General features: G+C 36.0%; 1 protein-coding gene across 1 annotated transcript in view; it reads right to left on the reverse strand.

Annotated features, from left to right (window-relative positions):
* Positions 1-558: 558 nt before the first annotated feature.
* The window catches only part of LOC148952877 (uncharacterized), a 67,379-nt gene continuing 44,712 nt past the window's right edge, over positions 559-23,225 (reverse strand). Inside the window, exon 2 of the mRNA XM_089088147.1 lies at positions 559-1,808. Coding sequence (XP_088944273.1) covers positions 822-1,784 — 963 coding nt within the window. The 5' untranslated portion in view covers positions 1,785-1,808 and the 3' untranslated portion in view covers positions 559-821. The remainder of the gene's footprint in view (positions 1,809-23,225) is intronic.

The raw sequence follows: 23,225 nt of genomic DNA on the forward strand, positions 1-23,225 counted from the left end.
TTTCATAAAAAGTTCATGACTCTAGGTCATCCTTGGGTAACTCTTCAGGGACAGACTTGAGTTGAATGTTTTATTTGAATGTCGATGTTGAGGACCCATTTCATTGTATATATTCGTGTTAAACCATACTTTGTTGTTTGTCTTTTTTTTTTTTTGCATTTTTTTTTCACTTTTTTATACTCTGCCGCCCATTGCATCTTTTACAGTTTTGGCAGGTTATAAATCTATATTATATTATATATTATATTATAACCAAATGCAAAATTCTAAAACCGTCCTATTTTATAAATGATTATAGAGTTGACGTCATGTTTATAAATGGGTACACAGTTATATACGATATAGTCAAAAGTGTTGAAAATATGATACAAGAGACAATATAAAAAAGAAAAAAGTAAAAGTAACAATTCTATCAGCAAATTTTGTTAGAAAATGCTTAAGAATCATAAAAAGAATGTAGGTAGAAAAATCTAAAATGCTCCGAAAAAATTAAATTAAAATAATGAATAATATGATATTTGTATACATGCCTCCCTTGTCCTTTTTTTGGCATTTGTTTCTTCGTCCATCAAGCTTCTTCCACTATCTCTCTTCATTTGATCATTGGCTTTATTAGTAGTGCTTTTATTGCTGGTGGGTACTCTTTCTATCAAACATAATTTCAAACTACACTTTATCACAGGGACTTGAGTGGGAACATTCGCTTTGCCACTTGTTGGTACACATGGTCTCCTACACTTTTCGATGTACTCTACCATCTGCTGGTTCTCTTTGGAACTTTTTCTTATAAGTTCTTGTTTAGTAACATCTTTGCCTTTTCGTCAGAACACTTGAAGAATCGACCTTGATTTATTACTGTCCATTATTAACCCATCTGTCTTAAGCGGTCGATTAAATCCTAGTTTGTTTTCACTAGTTTTTGTGGTTTGGGTAGCAACAGGAGCTAGGTTTTGGGTTAGAGTTTGGCTTCTGGATTCTAAGCCAGTACCCGATTGAAGATTTAATCCTGGAAATATTTTTAAATGGCACTTAATTACAGGGGCCTTGGTCTGAACTTTCTCTTTACTACTCATTGGCACAATTTCTTCTTGCCATTCATCAGTACACTTTCCCACTTGCTGGTTCTCTCTCCAACTTTTTTTTACTAATTCTTGATTACAAGTCTCTTTATTCTTTATTCGGAACACTTGACGTAAGGCCTTAAATTTATTTCTGTCTACCATTGGAATATTAGTGCTCTGTTGTTGAATTAATCCTGCTGTCTGTTCATTCAATTTTGGTGTTGGAGTAGCAACAAGCGCTGGGCTTCGGGTTAGAGTTTGGTTTCTGGATACTGATTCTCTACCCAAGTCAAGATTTAATTTTGGAATTGTTTTTGAACTACGCCTAGTCAGAGGGATTTGAGTGAGAATATTCTCTTTGCCATTTCCAGGTACACTTTGTTTCTGCAACTCGTCCAGACAATTTCCCAATTGCTGGTTCTCTCCACCAGTTTTTCTTATCAGTTTTTGTTTAGAAGCTGCTTTATCTTTTTTTTGGAACATTTGACGGATTGATTGAATTGGCGAATTGAATTCATTTCTGTTCATCATCGGCTTATTTGTATTAAGCTGCTGAATCAATCCTGTTTTCTTTTCATTACTTTTTCGTGTTAAGGTAGCAATACCATCTGGGTTTTGGGTTGGAGTTTGGGTTTTGGATTCTAAGTCAGTACATGAATTGAGATTTGAATTTGGAATTGATTTCTTTTCAGCTTGAAATAAGTTTGTCATTGGCATTTTCATTTTACAACCTTCAGAGTCCAATACCTATAAACAGAACATTTCAATTAGTACTTGGAATTCAAAACAATTATTGTTTATGAAGTGGGATGGGTAGATTTAGGCAATAATTACTTTAATGTAACCTTTGAATGTTATTTTACCATTTTAAACCCCCCCCCCCACAACAGAATTGGCCGATACACAAGTAGAACACAAATAACAAAGAATAGAGAGATTCAATATAGATAATTTCGGAGATCACAATACCTTTCCATGACGATAAATACAAGTTTAAATAGGGATAGAAATCCTTTTGGTACGGGTGCATTATGTGGGCACTGATAAAGAAGTGAAGTTTGGCTAATGCTAATGAAATAAAATAAAACAGGATAAATATATAATAGTTTAAAAGCAAATTTGGGCTAGATATTTGCACATAAGGGGGGGGGGGGTAAAGCATACCATTTAATAAAACGTAGCAGTAGGAAAGCTTCTTAACATTCTAAGCGTACAAGATCATTGACCTCCAATGAGCTAGAATACTGTCAGTACAAGATTACAGGTGTATGAATACTACCGGTACAAGATGGCGCCCTTAACATACTAAACTAACAAGATCATTGGCCAGCAAATCCCAGAGCTAGAAATACTAACGGGAAGTGACATCAGATCAAATTTCTTTTGAATTTACGTAGTTTCGGTTAGACACAATTTCTCCATGAGACATGTTTGTAAATTTGGTAGGTTTCATAGGAATTTAAATTGTATCTGTGCACACTTGCCAGAATATAGGAAATGTCAGATATTAATTGACATTTTAGGGGATTTGAAAGTAGAAACGAAAAAGGTAAGGCATCTCAGGGAATGCTAAGTCTATTAAGAGATACATTTTGTTTTTTATTTGGAGATATGTACTGAGAATAATTATTTTAAATTTCTGAAACTTTGGTAGCCTTGATGGAGCATTCTCCTTCCCAGGCTTTTACCAAGGACAATAAATCTCGTCCAGGCTTTTACCAAGGACATTAAATCTCGTCCAGGCTTTTACCAAGGACATTAAATCTCGTCCAGACTTTTACCAGGGATAGTAAATCTCGTCCAGCCTTTAACCAAGGACATTGAATCTCGTCCAGGCTTTTACCAAGGACATTAAATCTCGTCCAGGCTTTTACCAAGGGCATTAAATCTCATCCAGACTTTTACCAAGGACATTAAATTTCGCCCAGGCTTTTACAAAGGACATTAAATCGCGTCCAGGCTTTTACCAAGGACCAAATCTCGTCCAGACTTTTACCAAGGACATTAAATCTCGTCCAGACTTTTACCAAGGACATTCAATGTCGTCCAGGCTTTTACCAAGGACATTAAATCTCGTCCAGGCTATTACCCATAACAGTAAAGATCGTCCGAGCTTGGAAAAAAGACAGGAAGCATCGCTTAATCTTTTAACAAGGTAATGGAACATCGCCGAGACTTTGACCATGGTTATTAAATGCTCATCAGAAATTTTACAAAGAACATTAAATCTCGTCCTTTCTCCTAAAATAACTACAATAGCAACGTTTAACCCAATAATATTAGTATTTTAAAGGGTTTTCTGGTAGCCTTGATAGAGTATTTTCCTTCTAAACTAGCTACAATAGCAACATTTTACCCTATACTATTATTATTTTCAAGGGTTTTGATAGCCTTGATGGATCATTCTACCTCTTATTTGTCTACTTGAACATTATTTGTACCCATACTATTGTTATTTTCAAGGGTTTTGATCGCACTGATGGAGCATTCTCATTATTAACTATCTCAAGAGACAACATTTTACCATAGATTGTAAGTTCTTCAAAGGGTTTTTTGGTCTCACTATTTGGACGTTTAACATCTAAAATATCTACAATAGCAACATTTTACCGTATATTATTAGTATTTTCAATGGTTTTTGGTAGCCTTGATGGAGCATTTTCCTTCTAAATTAGCTAGAATAGCAACATTTTACCCTATACTATTAGTATTTTCAAGGGTTTTGATAGCCTTGATAGACCATTCTCCTTCTAAAGTACCTACAATAGCAACATTTTACCCTATTTTATTAGTATTTTCAACGGTTTTGGTAGCCTTCCTTCTAAACTAGCTACAATAGCAACATTTTACCCTATATTATTAGTATTTTTCAAGGATTTTGGTATCCTTTATGGAGCATTCTCCTTCTAAACTAGTTACAATAGTAACATTTTACCCTATATTATTAGTATTTTCAAGGGTTTTGGTAGCCTTGATGGAGCATTTTCCTTCTAAACTAGCTACAATAACAACATTTTACCCTTCATTATTAGTATTTTTAAGGGTTTTGGTAATCATTTTTTCACTTCCAACATTATTTTACGACTTTTTACATACCCCAACACCAAAAAATACTATTCAAAAGACTTTATTATATTATCTCAGAACAACTTCTTTTCGTAATATTCCTCCTAAACTGTTTTACAAGTTAAAGTACTCATCTTTTTTCACTCCCAACATTACTTTACGACTTTTTGCATACCCCAACACCAAGCAATACTTTTCAAAAGGCTTTATTATATTATTTCAGAGCAAGTTCCTTTCTTTTTATTCCCCTTAAACCTGTCTTACAAGTTGAATTATTCATTCCTTTTCACCCCCTGTTGGAACCCTTGGTCCCAGTTTGTTCAGATAAATGTCCTTCCCAGATTATTTTCTTTTAGTCCCTTAATTATTTTCCTTCCCCGAGTAAAAAATATTAATTTTCCTTTTATTTTGTGACGCCATTTTGGGTCTTCTTAATTGCGTAGTCGCTTAATAGACCACGAGGTAAGAAATTGCGCAGTTAGGGAGGTTGACCAGTAATTTAGTAAGTCCTTGGATTGGCTGGGAAAATTCACCCACCACCCCAATCACCCAACTCGCGGCTAAGCGAGTTGGATAATTGGAAGTGTGATTTCGTCAGTTCTTTTATACGGCGTGAAGTGAATACAGTAAGGTTTTTTCTATACTATGTACTCTTTTAACTTTTCAGTCTTGGTCAAATCTAAAGAGATAGTTAGAAAGCTTATCGGTAAATCTTGGCTTTAAATGTGGCCCTAGACCATCCGATCACGTTAGTATATACGGAACCGCGGAAATCCCACTATTTTGGGCCGACGAGGGATCTTCCCCTCCAGTAAGTGGCATAGCAACTCTTTGCGCCATTTTTGCCTTTAAAAGTGGTGACCCCTGTACCTTAAACCTCCAATACGTGGTGGCAGCAGTTTAAGGTCCTATCAGTAAATCTGATAATAAAATAATTCCGCGTTTTCGAAGGGATGGATTAATTTGGCCTAGCAAGTAGCCTACTGTGGGTATATATATAAAAAATCGCAAAGAGAATTTTTTTTTTATCTGAGCTGTGCCTAATCAGATAATAATAGGTAATAACATTTAAGAATCAATAAATCACACGAATAATTAACTTGTGAGACAAGGGAGGCCGGGCCATCCACGTATAATCAGAAATTAAAAGGAAATAATTTTTTATGAAAGGATAAAAAGAGACATTGATACAAGGATTTTCATTTGAACGGAAAACGTTAAATAAACCTTGAAATAATGGCGGACAAACGAAGAATTCAGGCACGATCAACCGCGGTAAAACAAAAATCGGACTCAGACACACAATTATATGCGACTCCCGCTGGAAATACCCTAAGAAAAACACCATCAGATAGAACAATATATCACTCAACAGGTGAAATAGGTATTTCTGGGACATGTGAAGAGGATATCTTAAAACCAAAATCAGTAATAGAGCAATCCCCGGTAGGAACCAGAGAAGAAGAGAAAAGTCTAAGACAAATGCAGAAAGAATTACTCGCAGATAGAGAAACCCGAACAAAAAAAAACAGTGGCGATAACACATGAGGAAAAATCATTACATGAAAGAACGGGTAAAACAAAACAAACTCATCCTTCAGAGAAGGTACAAAAAGTAGGGGAGTTGGGGGGAGAAGAAAATATTATACAACGAGCAGACTCAGAAAACGAATTAAGAGAATATAAAGACAATGAAATTCAGAGTAGGCCAAGTAGCAGGAGCAGTAGAAGTTCAATTTCCAGCAGGAGCTCACGAAAAAGCACTCAAATAGATTTGATACAACAACTTTTAAATTACATGGAGAATGACAGATTAGCCAGAGTACGAAAAGAGGAGAAAGATAGAAGAGAAAGAGAGAAAGATAGATAAGAAAGAGAACAAAAGGAAGAGGAAGATAGAGAACAAAGAGAAAGAGATAGAGTAGCCAAAGAAAAAAAGGAGAAGGCAGACAGAGAGGAAAAAAATACATAATGGAAATGATTGCAGGGAGAAATTACCAAGAGCCTCAGAAATCGTCTACAATAGAGATAATGCAGAAAGTAAACCTTCAACCAATGAAAGAAAATGAAGATGTACATTTATACATATACAATTTTGAAAAAATGGCGGAATTTTGCGGATTACCGAGAGAAAATTGGGTGACAAGAATACAACCCCTCCTTAACTACAAAGCACAACTTGCATATAAAGCATTACCAATGGACTACTCAAAAGATTTTGAAAGACTAAAAAAAGCTATTTCTGAAAAATCTCAACTCTTCCCCGAGCACTTTCAAAGAAGGTTTAGAAGCGAAAAAAAACGAGACAACGAAACTTTTAAAGAACACGGGTACAAATTGAAAGATAAGTGTTTAAAATGGCTAGAGATAGAAAACTATACAATATTAGAAGACCCGGAAGAAATAAAAGATAAGATAACGGGAATAGTAAATAAAACAGCTATGTAACAATTCATAGAAAATACCCATCAAAATATGAGACTGTACAGAAAAGAGAAAAACCCACACACAATTGAAGAAATATCCGAATTAGCAGACAGGCACACGGAAATTAGGAAGGAGGCATTCCCACAAAGAACAAGGTTAGGAGGAAATGGTAGAAATGTATACCAGTACACAGAAAATAAAAAGAATGCTAGCCAAATATGGCAAACAAAAGGAGAAGTAACATGCTACCACTGTAACTTGAGCGGCCACTATAGCACCAATTGCCCAAATTGCCAAGACGGTAGAAAATACGGCCAAAAACAGGAACAGTATGACATTACCTGTTATAACTGTAATAAACGAGGACATTATAACTCAGATTGCCGAAGCGCGAAAAAAAATTACGACAATAATTACAGAGAAAGGGAAGATGGGGCAAACGGAAGACAGGACAATCCGAGAAACGATCGATCCCGAGAGAATTGGAAAAAGTCTCAAACGTCTAAGAAAACCGCATGGGTTAAAAGCCCGGAGAATATGAAAACTTGCGCATTTGCAGAATCACACAAAGTATGTGGCGAACTAAATGGTAAATCGGTAGAAATAGCTATTGATTCCTGCAGCGACCAAACCTATGTACGGGAAGACTTGATAAAGAAAACCGACATAAATTATAAAAATAGTGTGGCAGCGCTATCCTACTATGGAGCAGAACATAAATGTCCGACAGCTCAGGTCATAATAGAATTAGTCAATAAAGAGGGAAATACCGTTAAAAAAGAATTAAAAGTAGGGGTTGTGCGTACTCTTGCAGTAGACGTTTTATTAGGGGGAGATTTCGGAAATATCAAAAACTTTCTTGCACTAAAAGCAACCTCCATTATAAAAAAGTAAATGCGGTGACACGAAGTCAAGAAAAAAATAAAAGGGAGGTTGTGCCGCCCACTAATGAAAATGATGATCATAATATACAAAACCCATTTCAATTCAACGACGAGATGTTCATAAAAAATGCAAAACTAAGAAAACCGAAAAGCCAAAAAAGGGCAGACAAAAAGGAATATAACCATAAACAAGAAAAATTATTGACCGTAGAAAGAGAAGCAGAGGAAACCAAAGATGAACTAACCGAAACACTCGGAATAACTTTCGAAAAATTCGCAAAATTACAAACAAATGATAAAGATTGCAGAAAAATAAGACTAGCGCTAACGAATAATAAAAACCCGCAACATAAACAGTTTTCCAGTGATGGAAATCTACTTTACAAAATAATGGAGACTGGGGAAAACCCTAGAAAATTACAACTTTTGGTACCACATGAACTAAGGAAAGCGGTAATAAAGTTGGCTCACTCAAGCCCAGCGGGGGGACACATGGGATTCCAATGAACCAGAGATAGAGTCTTGCATCGTTTTTGGTGGAAAGGATTAAAAAAAGATATTATCAACTTTTGTAAAAGATGCAAAGACTGTCAATTAGTCGCATACAAAAAATCAAATGAAAAAGTTCCAATGAAAAAATTGCCCATCTTCGGCAAACCAATTGAGAGAATTTCAGTGGACATTGTAGGTCCACTTCCGAAATCTAGCGCGGGAAACATATTCATTTTAGTTTTTAATGATCTGGCTACGAGATACCCAGAAGCTATCCCAATGCGAACAGTAAAATCACCAAAGATCGCAAAAGAATTACCGAAATAGGTCTCGCGTCACGGAATCCCGAAGGAAATTGTAACAGATAATGGAGCCAATTTTATATCGACATACATCCGAAAATTATACGAAATTCTCGGTATTAAACAAATATTAACTACTCCATTCTATCCTCAAACAAATGGAGTGACAGAAAGATTTAACGGAACCTTAATTAGTATGTTGAGACGTTTTGTAAGAAATGATGTAAACCAATGGGACAAAATGCTTCCTTATGTCAGTAGATACCTATATGAAGGTCCCACCACTCACCCCTGCTGCCTTCTACAATTTAGTCTAATGCCGACATGACACCATATATGGGCATAGACTCCCTAGGGAGAACACCTGTGCTGTCAGTCCCGATCCGTAGAAAGCTATCTTATACTCCCACGGGGGCACCATATATGGGTATAGCCTCCCTAGGGGAAATGGATTTCTGAGAATTGTTCCCGGGCAAAGTTTATTAATGTCTTTGATGTTTTTCCAAGGAGAATTGTCTCCGGGCGATGTTTATTAATGTCTTTGGAGTTCTTCCAGGAGAATTGTTTCCGGGCGAATGTTTTGATCTTAGAGATGAAGAGATTAGCGCGAGAAAGGGTTTCCAAGTAATTTCGAATGTTACAGCACACTCACAATTTGATCCATGAGAAGGATGTAACGAGGATCCGTTTTGTCTTCGCTGGCTCTCAAAATTTCCAGCGATAAATTTTAATCTAGTTTTACCACCATTAGTCTAATCCATCCCTGAAATTTAAAAAGAAGTAGAAAGGGCTCTCAAAGGAGGATAGAACAAAAAAATATATCGACTGTTGTTGCCACTATAATCTGCGTTGTTTTACCTACTCAATTATATTTATATACTTGGGGTACATTAAATTCTGTGAAACTGTTTATTTGCAACAAATAACATTTTTCCGTTTTTTCTAATAGAGAAGTTGAATCGAACTACAGAAATTGAAATAAAATTTCATTTCGACTCAGTGGAATTGAATTACTGCAGCCAAATTCTCTTAGTGCTATCAAGATGTACTAAAGACTTTTTATTACTAAGACCAATTTAAACAAAAGTTTTCTCAAAACAAACAATTTGTGATAATGGACTACGAGTAAGGAGTGACTCTACTCAATAGTAACCCAAAAATCATAGCAAAACTATTTTTGATAAGAAGTTGCACATCCAAAAAATTAGTTTTTCATGCTGGTTCAAAATATATAAAAATTAGTTTAAGTTTAAGCTACCCTTCAAAAGTTACGAGCCTGAGAATTTTATTTTTGAAAAAGGTCAGGACACCCCCAAGAAGTTAAGCGATCGCAAGGAAAATCATACCATCAGATTCAACATATCCGAGAACCCAACCGTAGAGGTTTCAAGTCCCTATCTACAAGAATGTAAACATTTTTATTTTTATTTTTTTCAGAGAAGAAAGATCACATATACGTGTTTATTTGATTTTATCCCAGGGGTGATCTCACTAAATGATTGATTCAAAATAAATCAAAAGTTCTAATGGCCTTTTCAAGTGACCAAAATGATTGGAGGGTAACTAGCTCCCTTCACGCCCTATTCTTCCCCAAAATCATTTGATCAAAATTTGAGATAGCCATTTGGTTCTGCATAGTTGAAAGGTTCATCACCTTTGCCCTTGGTGATGAAATGGGCCCCCAAAGCTCCAGAGGAAAGGGTTGTAAATTATGAAACTTACCCATTGTTTGCATATGGTTACCCATTGTTATTTGTAGTTATTGGGAAAAAAATAGAAATTGGAGGGGAGGGGTAATTTTATGTAGGGGTTCATTTTCTACGGAGTAATTTTAACATGGGGAAGAGTGTTTTCAAAGATAGTTTTCTAGGGGAAACTAATATGCGGGAGGGAGGAGGATTCCCTGGCATAATTTGAAAAACGGTCAGAACTCAAATAAAAAAAAAGAATTTTTTTCACCTGAAAGTAAGGATGAACGTTAAAACTTCAAACGAACAGAATATTTTGGTCTTGAGGAGACTGGCCCTTCCTCATCCTTTGCTCTTTAAACTAAAGTTTGATTTTCTATTCCGATCCTTTAAGAGCAATTCCTGAAACACAAGGGCAAATGCTACTGCTACTAAAACTATTACTATTTCTAAAGCTAAGTAAATTAAAGTAAACTTTCAGGGAATGGTGAGGCTGGTGTTAAGCCAAATCAAAACACACTATGTGGAAACAGATTGTCAAATAAGCGTATCAGGAATATCACAGAAAAGACATACAGAATTCAGGTGTTTTATTGTTTTAAAAAATAAAGTTGTGAGACAGAGTCAAACTTTAGCGTAAAGAGCGAGACATTGAGGAGGGGGTAAGCCCCTTTCATGTACGGAGTAATTTCTATTCTTTTTAAGTTTTATCGTCGCTCCTTATTTTCAGTTAAAAAAACTTGTTTTTTTTATTTAATTTCTGAACGTTTTTGAATTAATGCAGCTTTTATTTTGACTCACCGTACATTAATAATTAAAACGAAATTTGCATATGAATTTTCCTTTTTTTTTGGCTAATTGGATGTCTCGAAATTTTGTTCTGACGTAACTTACGAATTAACTTACGTAACGAATTTCTATATTGGTATGTTCTTATCACGTATATTAGGGAGTTCTCTCTCTAGTCAATACCTCGCTCTTTACTCTAAAGTTCAAATTTTGTTCGAATCCCAAACCCCTGAATCACAAAGGCTGGTTAATTAGAATAGATAGCTCTTTTGAAACTACTAAAAACATTTAGCGTAAAGATCGAGGTATTGACTAGGGGGGGGGGAACCCTCTCATATACATAATAATTTCTGTTCGTTTTAAGTTTTAATACTGCTCCTTATTTTCAGTTGAAAAAACTCGTTTTTTATTTAATTTCTGATCGTTTTTTTAATAATGCTTGGAAATCTGGCGCTCCCTTGATGGAAATGTTCCTTGCCCCAAGGAAATATCCTCCATGGAAAGATTTTCCCTTGTAACCCTTACTCTGACCCCGACCCCTACTAGAAAAAAAATCCTCCTGAAAACGCCTGTATACTTCCAAATAATGAAAACTATATTTGAACAATGGGCAAAGTTTATACATTGCAGCCCCTTCTCCCGGGAACTGTGGGGGATTAAGTCATCCTCAACGAAATATTAATTATATTTTCGACTATGCTGAACAAAATGGCTATCTCAAAATTTTGAGTGGGTGACTTCGGGGAAAAAATGAGCATGGGAGGGGGCCAAGTTGCCCTCCAATTTTTTTGGTTACTTAAAAAGGACACTAGAACTTTTAATTTCCATTTGAATTAGCCCTCTCACGATATTCTAGGAGTACTGGATTGATACGATCACCCCTGGGAAAATAAACACACATAGTTAAAGGTCATCCAAGTTGTCGAAATGGTATAAATACCAAATTTCAGAAACGGCTGGGAGCATTAAATTGAAACTTTTAGTTCTACGGGAGTAGTAAGAGAGGTGCTGATTTCACGCCTACATGGCTTACCAGTGCTGATTTCACGGATACATGGCTTACAAGGGGCAGTCACCTATTACTACGAACGGTACATGCCTTACCAGACGGGTTTCTGAGGTAACACCCATCTTTTTGTAAGACAGGTGCTGATTTCACGGATACATGGCTTACCAGTGCAGTTTCACGGATACATTGAATTGCGCAAGAAAAACCCATGGTCAAAAGTGTATACAATATGAAACTAAGGTTGATGTTTTTTAAACTTGGCAACGTATAATGTAGTCAAGCATGTTTTGGGGGCACACACGAAATTATGTAACTCAATATCCGTTTTTTTTATTTGTCCTTGGAAAACCCTATAAAATGTTCATACACTACATTCCAATTTTCATTATGTTTTAAATCATGGATTATAGTACACTACATATTGTTAACTTTGAAAAAAATGAATTCATCAATTTTCAATGTGATTAAACTTTAATTATTTATTTCCAAAAAAAAATAAAAAATAAAAAAAACTCTGACTAGTAGATTCAAACTTCAAGAGGACTTAGCCCCCCTTTGGTGTAATTCCGTTAAATACGTAAATGACTAACTATTCACATTTCAAACATTTAGTATTAGGGGAGGATATTCTTCAAACAGCTTGGAAACAAACTAGGCCAACTTTTATAGACTGAATTTTGAAAGGCTCAGTGAGCCGTAATTAATCTTTTCACAGATTCAAAAAAAGGATGCGAGTAGTATATTTTACTAAATTTTTTTACGTTGTGCTTTACTGAAATGAGATAAATGCTTTTCTAGACAAAATTATGGTTAGGCCGGAGGTGGGGGTATTAATTTTTCTTCTGTAAAAAAAGGGGGGAATTATCCCTTATTTGAACTTTTATTTAGCCCTCATTCATATACGGAATAATTTCTGTTCGTTTTAAATTTTAATGGCGCTCCTTACTTTCAGTTAGAAAAAAAACTTGTTTTTATTTATTGGATAACTGAAAAAGAACCATAGCATAGATCAATGCTTTGATGTTTGGTTAAATATGTAAATGACTAAATATTCACATTTCCAACGTTTAGTATTAGGGGAGGATTTTCTTCAAACAGCTTAGAAACAAACTAGGCCGACTTTTATAGACTGAATTTTGAACGGCTCAGTGAGTCGTAATTCATCTTTCACAGATTCAAAAGGATGCGAGTAGTATATTTCGCGGAATTTTTTTACGTTGTGCTTTACTGAAATGAGATAAATGCTTTTCTAGACAAAATTATGGTTAGGGTGAAGATGGGGGTACTAATTTTCCTTCTGTAAAAAAAAGGGGGGAATTATCCCTTATTTGAACTTTTATTTAGCCCTCATTCATATACGGAATAATTTCTGTTCGTTTTAAATTTTAATGGCGCTCCTTACTTTCAGTTAGAAAAAAAAACTCGTTTTTATTTATTGGATAACTGAAAAAGAACCATAGCATAGATCAATGCTTTGATGTTTGGTTAAATATGTAAATGACTAAATATTCACATTTCCAACATTTAGTATTAGGGGAGGATATTCTTCAAACAGCTTAGAAACAAACTAGGCCAACTTTTATAGACTGAATTTTGAAAGGCTCAGTGAGCCGTAATTCATCTTTCACAGATTCAAAAAAAGGATGCGAGTAGTATATTTCGCAAATTTGTTTTACGTTGCGATCTACTGAAATGAGATCAATGCTTTTCTAGAAAAAATTATGTTTAGGATAGGGGTGGGGGTATTAATTTTTCTTCTGTAAAAGGGAATTGTTTTTTTCATGCTAAATTTTGCCTTCTTTTTTAAGGAAGAGGATTCATGCAATTACCCTCCCTCCAAAAAGAGACCAAGATGGGATGCTATCACATCAATGCAAGCTGCAAGATCTTCAGTCATCAGATATGCCAGTTCCGATACAGGTTTGATGGACCAGCCAGGAGTAATCAAGCCAAGTGTCAGCTCTGCGCAACCCTCTACCCAACCTGGGAGGAAATTGAAAAGAGAGTGGGCGGCTTCTCATAATGCCTCAGCCCAGTCTACTCAAGATCGTGAGGTTGCCCCCCTTCATGCTTTGCCAGGGACTTCAGGTGTAGAAGTGCAGTCAGAATTTTTAAGTATATATAATTTTTTTTTCTTTCCCTATTTTCAAAAATAAAGAAAATTGTCTCAAGTACATAACTTTTGATGAGTGAAGCTTGAATTTGCTTCTAAAATATTATATAGTAATGCTATTTCATTTTCTATTATTAACCAAATTAGAAGTACATAAAGGATGGGTTATAAAACTCAAGTAGCAAATGGCTTATCATACATTTATATAGAACCTTACCTGTAATTTCGCGTTTAAGCAAGATGTTTTCTAATGCAATAATCCATTATTTCTTTAAACAAACTAACTATATAAAAACAATTCACTATTTCACAGTTGACGATTGAACAATCGTTTTTAAGATGGGTTATCTTTTGAACTAAGCTTTTGAGTGTATCTGGTTCTTATCAAATATCCTATCAGGACGCTTGAATTTTTAATCCGACGGGTATAAATTTGAATTTTAATTGCTCGGTGCAAAGTGAGGTTTCAAATAACATGATACCTTTTTTAGATGGCATTTTAAAAGAGAAAAAAAGTTTTTTTAATAATGTTAAAATACGTCATCACAGTTATGTCAAATAACATTGTTTGAGCGAACCCATTTTAGTAGATCTTAGGCAAGCACTTTGACGAAACATTTAGGAGCGTTTTAAAAGATGTTCTCGAAAATAATATGAGACTAAGACTCTAAGGTCATTATAAAACACAAGTTCTATTTTAATAGTGTTGTGAAGTCCGATATCCCAACTCGAAAGGGCTTCAATCCACCTACCCCAAAAAAAGCTCTCGGGTCCCCAGGGTCCTCCCCGGGGGCTCTAAAAAGGAAACTTTTTTTTCTTCTTTTAATTGTTCAGGTGGTGGGACAATGACTATGAAAAATTGACATAGTTATTAGCCTAATAGAAATAATGCTTATTTCACATAGAAAATAAAACTTTTTTCTATAGATTCCTTACGTACCACTACAACCAACATAGAGTTCTGAGACAATTAAATTTACATAGCCAATTATTCCACCACCAGCAGAGTTCAGTGATGAGCTGGAATTAGTTCTAGAGAATATTAAATGGCAAAGGAGTGTCCTTAAGAAGATTTTTGGGTAAAAGACTCGCCTATACGACTTAACCTGTGATACTGACATGCATGAGGATCCGGTGTGGGCAGATAGTTTTATGCATGATCATTTAGGAGATGTTACTAGTGCATCTGAACCGGGTTCTAATAAAAAAATTCAGTCTCAGGACAATACAGGCTGGCTCGACCAATTTTCCCCAAACACCTTGGAATATGTACTAGGGGACTGCCTCACACTATATCCAATCAGTGCTATTGAACTGACTGGGAGTGTTGGTGTTATTGAAAAATCCGTGTCATCCCGCTCAATTTCAATAGACGATATAGATAATACTAGTTGTTATACAACAAAAACAACAACAACAACAACAACACCAGTACCCCCGCTTCCAGATTGGCCTCTGTCCGACTGTGTCTTGCACTACACAAATGTCTATAGCATAAAATTCGGTGACCTCTTCAACTCTATAGTGTCGGGGGATATAATAACAGATCCCTCGGCCATTACACATTCATATACTGATAAGATTTGAGCCATTCTTGAACAACAAATGGGGTTGTGGGGGGTGGGGGTCAGTTTAAAAGCATCAACGGCACTAAAAATATTTTTTTTAATAAGAATGAGGGGGAGATGTATTCAAAGTGCTTGCAAGCAGAGATGTGTGAAATTTACCCGAATTTATCAAATTACGGCGATGTCTTTCTAAATTGGGCTAAAGGTATTCAAAGCAAGTGGGAAAATTATAACGAGAGGGGATAGTGGATCTGTGGTTTTATTTATTGAAAGTTTAAATGTTAATATATGTAGGTTTAAAAAGGATTTTATTGTAAGAGGTGGGCATGGGGGAGGGAGGGCAATTGAATTAAAATATCATTCAGATTTAGAGGGGTGTAGGGGGATACAACGAATCTGTTTCAATACGGGGCTGCAGTGTTTCAGGTATGCATTATTGATTGCAACCTATACACCTTTGCGGGAAGATGCATGTAAGAAAAAGTTGGACAAGTTGACAGTTAATGGTAAGGAGGGTTCAAAACCCCCCGCAGCAGATTTTAATTGTTTAAATTATCAATTCCCCGTGACAATAAAGGGAATAGATATTTTGGAGCGGGCTAATGCACATTTAAAGATTGGTGTCACGGTGTTACAGTATGAAACAGAATTTGAAGAGGGTCAGCGTTCCGATAAGAAGGGTGTACTATTTCCAGTACGAGCTCCTTCAATTGAATCAGTAGAACATTGGGTGTGAATTCTATACACCCCCCCCCCACAGACTCCGATTCAATTGGTCATTTCAATCCAATTACGGATATTAGTAGGGTTCTAAGTGAGGGTAAGAAACATGAGGCACGTTATTACTGTCCAACATGTCGTTCAAGATTTCGCTCTGATTTAAAGTTAAAGCATCACATGAAACACTGTAAACGTCATGGATACCAGGCTGTGGAGACGGTAAGCGGAGATAGATCGATCTTACGTTTTAAAAATTTTCAAAACATGCTCCTACAGAACACTAAGATCGCTTTGGACTGCGAAGCTAAGCTGACAGACGTGTGCGATCTGTCAAATTCAAATCGTGTTAAAATACATGAAATCATGGGGGTCTCTTACGGTCACAAGTAACAATATTCCAATTATGCCAAGCAAGTGATGGATGTAGTGGAAATTCTGGTTGACCGTGAAGACTTCCTGTGCTCGGCATTGGTCAGTTTAATCAAAACAGCAAACGGTGCAATTTCGCGCCTTTGTTACACAAACTTTCCTATGCTCCTATCACCAGATGAATAGTGGCTATTAAAAATCGTAAAATGTGTTGGGTTTGCAAAGGAGAATTTGATGATGGTGTTGGGAAAGGGAGGAGGACGCAGGAGATCGACCAAGATCAGTTTTGGTAGGAAATTACATCGGGGGGGAGTAACTGTAGAGGGGTAGCACAACAGTCATGCAATTTAAACATTAGACAGCAATATTTCGTACCTGTTTTTATATACAATTCCAATTATGACTTAAAGTTTGTTCTAACAGCGTTGGCCCGCATTGCCAAGGGTGGAGTTGTAGATGACGCATGGATAGATGGTTCTTTTTCATATAATATAATACCCAAATCATCAGAGAAGCTACTGCTTCTAAAGTTCCAGTTGAAAACAGTTAACAAGGGTAACACGTACCTGAATAAAATCCATTTTTTAGAATATTCAAGTTTTTTCCTAAAGTTCCTAAGTTAGCCTATTCAGATACAGAAAGTGACAATTTTGATAGCTTCCCCCTCCTTAAACAGCGGGTCCTCGATGAGGAAATGTATGAGTTCTTAGCTCGTAAGTGTTTATCTCCATATGATTATTACAACTCTGCCTCGAGGCTAGATAAGGTGTCATTACCGCCCATTGAAGTTTTTTACAATTCTCTTACTGAGAGTGAGTGCACCCTTAGCGACTACGAATTTGCTAAGAGGGTTTGGGCAAAGGGCAGATGTAAAAATGGCTGGGATTTTTGTATAAATCGCTTGGCCAGTGACGTACCCACTCTTCTGGACATTGTGTGAAAAAATACAGATAACATATATGGGGAATTGGGGTTTGGTTTAGGTTATTATTTATCCACTACTCATTTCTTGATGGACTTGATAATTAAAATAATCAAATAATAAATATGTCTGATCGCCTATTTGTATCAGCATCTTTTTGTAGAGAGATCATTGAGGGGTGGGTATGTTTTTCACGGGGATCGTATCATGAAAACTGATCCGAGCGGACAGCACACCGATGAGAAGTTGGACGCAGTTTTATTGGATATGAATTCTCTTTGCCCATCGGCAATGTCTCACTACTGTTTGCCGTTTGGCAATTATAAATGGGTTGACAATCCATGTGCTTCGAATTTCCCCTACATTGTCAGTGTTGAGGAGAATGGGGCGCAGGGATGGTTTTTTTAAATTGACGGTGAAATACCCATGGAAATCCATGACTCAGTAAAAGACTTTGTTTTTTCGTGCATAAATAAACCGATGGGTAGGGACTCTCTGAGCCTCTAAAATGTGTCTTTAGTAGAGGATGGGAGTATGCACGGAGTACTTTCAAAACCAAAACTATTTGCCGACCTCAACCCAAAACAGAATATTGTTGTTCATCACGTGCTATTGAAATGGATGGTGTTCAATGGTTTCAAGGTCACAAAGATTCATAGAGCCCTCCAATTTGATCAAAAGCCTTACATGAAAACGTTTATTGACACCTTTGTCAGTAAGCGTTCACAAGCGAAAACGAAAGTTGAAAAAGAAGTCTATAAACTCATTTTGAACTCAGCTTTCGGTAAAATATGTGAGAGCGTACGACACAGAAGTCGATGTGACATTGTAACCAACCCCAAAGATTGTGCTCGAATCATTGCGGGATCCAAACTTCACATCGTTCACAATTATAGACTCTAATATGATGCTCCTACATCGCAAGAAAAGAAACATTGTATTAAATAAAAATATTGCAGGCGGAAGTGCAATAACTGAAATATCCAAGAAACTCATGTTTTCATTTTCTTATAATGTATGCAAGGTACAGTGGCCGATTGAGAGACAAGTTCAAGTTTATTACGGGGACACTGATTCACTCCTGTTAAAAGTCAAAACTGAAAATCTATTGAATAATTTGGAAAATGGCGAGTACATTAGCTCACGAATAGACTACACTAACTTGGACGAATCCCTCTACCGAGAGCAAGTGAAACATCGGGCCCCAAATCAATTGTTAATGTTAAAATCTGAAACAGGTAGCGATAAGATATCCACTGATATGTTTCCTGGACCGCAGGTATGCTGTGTGGAATCGCACGGCAAGGATATCAAACAAGTTAGCAATGGGGTACCTACACACTTTTTAAAAAATAATTTCAATATGAGTGTGTATAAAAACTGCGTGGAACGTAGTTTAGTGCCAAGGGCAAAAGTCATGGCGATTCGCTCTTTACAATTTAAAAACTACACAGTTAGAGTTGAGAAAAACGCCATGTCTGCCATATGGGACAAAGTCTATGTACTTCAGGATGGTGTGAAGGTACTACCACACGGTCATTATTTAATTTCAGACCGAGTTGAATTTGTAGAGTACAGAAAACAGCTCGGTCTAGGAAAATGAACTTCAATTCATTAAAAAAAGTATAAATTGGGTGGGAGGTTTTTTTTGGGTAATTGGGTGTTTTTTTTTTATTCTATTTTTTTCTTTATCACAAACAATTTTCAATGTATGTGTGTGTGCAAGGCAGATCAATTTCCACTATTTAATGTCAGCCCCGGCCCGGGCCCGCAGCAGCGGGCTCCCGCTTCCGGGCGCCCTGCGCTTCCTGGCCCGCCCCCCACCGCCACAGCGGCCACCCCCAGGGGGAGGGGGGATCCCAAAATTTCGAATGCTTTAAATAAAATGGATATTATTATTTTAAGGATTATATTCTAATAAATGTTGTATTTTTCTATAAATAAAAAAAAGTGTATTTATTTAAGTGTTTTATTTTTTTCTCTGTGCCTATGTAAATGTTATATTTTTTTTGTAAATAAATTTAAAAAAAAGTGTATTTATTTAAGTGTTTCTTCTATGTGCCTATGTAAATGTTGTATTTTTTATTGTAAATAAATTAAAAAGTGTATTTTTTCATGTTTAATGTGCTTTCAATGTAATATTTTTTAAAAAGCATTCTTAGTTTTTATGTATAAAATAAAAGAAAATATTATTCCTTATTCGTATTCTTCTTCTTCTCCTTCTTATTATTATTCTTGAACGGATGAGTACTAGGGGAATTATTTAGTCTTTAGACAGCCATAGTCTACAGTTAGTTGTCTAGGTGAACTGTTGAAGGGAACATGTATCAATTTAAAACACCATTCAGATCGTTTCTGTGTGGACCGTCAATGTCGGGCAAACCAACACTCTTAACTAAAATAATTAAAAATTGCGATAAAATGTTTGTGGAAAAGCCGAAAAAAATCTACTATTGTTACAGTATTTGGCAGGAGTCATATGATAAAATAAAAGCAATTGCTGCCACCACCATGGGATTGGTGCAGACACAATTCATACAGGGACTGGACGTTTTCAGCATTATTGAACAAAACTCTTGGTTGATCATTGAAGATCTGGCTGAATCTATTGAACAATGGTCCCAGGAAATGCTACAATTGTTCACTCATCATGAACAGATTTCCGTTACTCTGGCTCTACACAATCTCTTTCATCAGATCAAATGTATGCAAACACTTGCATTGAACTGCACCTACTATATCATCTACAGAGTTGTTAGTAATTCTAGCTCTCTAATAACCCTCAATAAACAAATATATCCAGGCGCTTTTAAATTTCTGCTCTCAGCATACAATCAGGCAACTAATAAACCATAAGGCTACATCCTATTGGATCTTAATTAAAATACACCCGACGATCTGCGTGTAGTGACAGATATTTTCGACAACGAGATTACAGTATATCTCCCCGTGAACACTAAAAAGTTCTATTAGTTGCTAACATGACACTGAAGAAACAACATGAAAATATACATTTGTTTTCAGTTCTAAGCAGTTCAAAACCCTCGCTTAGAAAAGCCATACTCAAACAAGGTATTGACAATGATTTCATTAATCTAATATCTGAACTTTGTTTAAATTTGACCGAGGGTGATCTTCAACAGCCAGAAGCATTTAAGAAACAGGCAAAGTGACATCGTTTCATTTTAAGTACATTGGCCTCTAAAAAGAAAGGAAAAAATTTTAAAAATAAAAGACTTCTTCAGGTAGACAGTAGCCTTTTCACACTTTTACTGCCAATAACTACAGGACTTGTAAACAGTTTTCTCTAGAGAATGGCAAAACCTTATAAATTGACACCGATAGAACTTGGTCTCTCACCCGTTGAACACTTTGAGAACAATCTGAGTAAATTCCTTGACAATGAGAATATTGAGGATGATAAAAAACTGCTTTTACTTCAAGATGCACTTCGCCGAGTGGACAAACATAAGCCCTATCATGTGAAGGCCACTGCTGCTGTGCTATTGATCACAAAAAAGAATCATCCCCTCAGGATTCTGCTGAAACACAATTAAAGAAGGAGGAGTTGGATTCATTTGTATTTAAAATTGTAAATATACTGCCCCAAAATTAGCTTTAACAAAGAAAACGACTCTTAGCCTATCTCTTTGAAAGTGATCAAGATCACATTAAAGTTGAGAGCAAAGGGAACGGGATTATAATTCGAGGAAAGAGCTATAATCTACTTGATTTAATCCATGATATGGTTACAAATCGTAAAGGACTATTATCATTTGACACTCATCTATACAACTTTCTAAATACATTAAACTTTCACAAAAGCCCTATTGTAAATAGACAAATTCTAAAAAAAATAAATTAATTTACATCATCATCATCATCATCAACAAAATCGACACCAATAAGAATGAACTTGAAGAAGAAGAAGAAGAAGATTTTAAATTAATTTTGTAAATTACTAGCGCACCGTTGACAGCTAGACTAAAGCAAAGACGTATCAGGTCAATGTCACCATTACCACCACCATCACCACCAGTAGCGAGTATACGGATAGATAGTAGTCATTAAACAAAGTTTTTACTTTCAAAACAGCTGAAGCTCTGAATAGTGCTTATTAAGATTTTGGTTGGGTAGTGAGTTTAAACTCCCCCACAACTCTGTCAAAAGTCACTGGTGTTCACACTAAGAGTGTACAAGACTATCTACAAAATGAATCAAGTTAGACTCTGCACTGAAATCATAGACTTCGTGCCAATCAATATCGAAAAACTAAAGCCTCTCACCCATTGCATATAATGTAAACAGATTTCCTGACACTAGATGAGCTTCAAAGACGTCATAATACACCGCAGAAGTATGTCCTACTTGCAATCAGTGTTTATAGTCATTATACATATGCAATTCCACTGCGATCAAAGAGAGGTGTTGAAGTTGCTCAGGCCATTGAAAGTATTCTCGAACAGGATTCATATAAAAAAATTCAAACGGATCGTGGTAGTGAATTTGTTAATCCCCATGTTGCAAAAGTACAAGCGAAATAAAATACACTGCTCTATCATCGTCACAGTCCTATAAAGGCTGCATTGGCCGAACGATTGATAAGAACTATTCGACTTTTAATTTCAAGATATTGTGCATTGAAAAATACACCGGATTTTATTCATCATCTAGTTAAAATCTTGTTGGTTTACAATAACTAATGCCCTCAACCGTTTCACGGTACTGCAAAGATGATTGTTAATTGGTATTCTCGTGACGCAAGGTAAACCTGTTTTCAGCCATATGAAGAGGAAATAGCTTTCAAGAAGAAGAAGAAAAATCTCCTTAATGGTGGTATTGACGTCCGAGTTCATGGAACAGTCAGTCCTTTTGAAAATAGGCCTTACTTAAGGGCCGCCAAACTTTTTAGAGTGGCAAAAATCCTAGACACTAAGCCCATAAATTATCGCCTGCGTGATACCAAAGATGAAGATATTCTCGTCGGCTTTTATGACTATGAACTGCAAAAAGTTAAAAATGCTAGTGAAATCTATCAAATTGAAAAGATATTGAAGATACGTAATCGTGAGTGTAAGAAGCAGTTACTTGTTCGGTGGCTAGGATACAATTCTGATTTAGATTCTTGGATCGATGTTAAAAATATTGACAATGCCCCGTGATTTCTATGTCACTTTCATGTCCAACGTTCCCGATCCTCTCTACAATGACTTGAATGTGACAAGTGATTTTTGGACAAAACTCTCCCCGCCATCAAATTTGACGGTGCATATGAAGTTGCTCTTGTCGACTGTATTCTCAAAAATACCTATGACATCCTGAGAAAGGATCGAGTGTATGATATAAAAGTTATACCATTCTATTGGACTATGAATGGGTTGGGCTATGTCAACTAAGATTTGGTTGAAGCACTTAAACCTAGTGACTATCCACGTGCCAAATTGAAATATATTAAATATGATAATATGGCAGATTTGTGTCGTACAATCAAAAGAAAAATTGGTATTTTCCATTTTAATTATGCATTCGAATATGATAGGATTTACATTAGCTCACCTGTTGACACTGAAATAATTATTCTCAATGATAATCTGAGAGACGTTCTTGACTTTAAACAGAATTTGATAAATGGGAAAAATGCTGGCATCGTTTACGGGATGGATCAAGTTATTTTTGCTGATTATCCACCTGGTTTTGCCTCGGACTCTTGCATAAATCTCTATGAATCCTTTGTGGAAACATCGAGAGTCGTTAATTCGAATGTCCCCCTCCTACGTGTTCTTGAACGAAAAACATCTCATGAACTTGTTCATCC

Source organism: Artemia sp. Qi Xiang Cuo, chromosome 4 (genome assembly GCF_049724085.1).
Source record: "Artemia sp. Qi Xiang Cuo chromosome 4, ASM4972408v1, whole genome shotgun sequence".
In the NCBI taxonomy this organism is placed as follows: Eukaryota; Metazoa; Arthropoda; class Branchiopoda; order Anostraca; family Artemiidae; genus Artemia; species Artemia sp. Qi Xiang Cuo.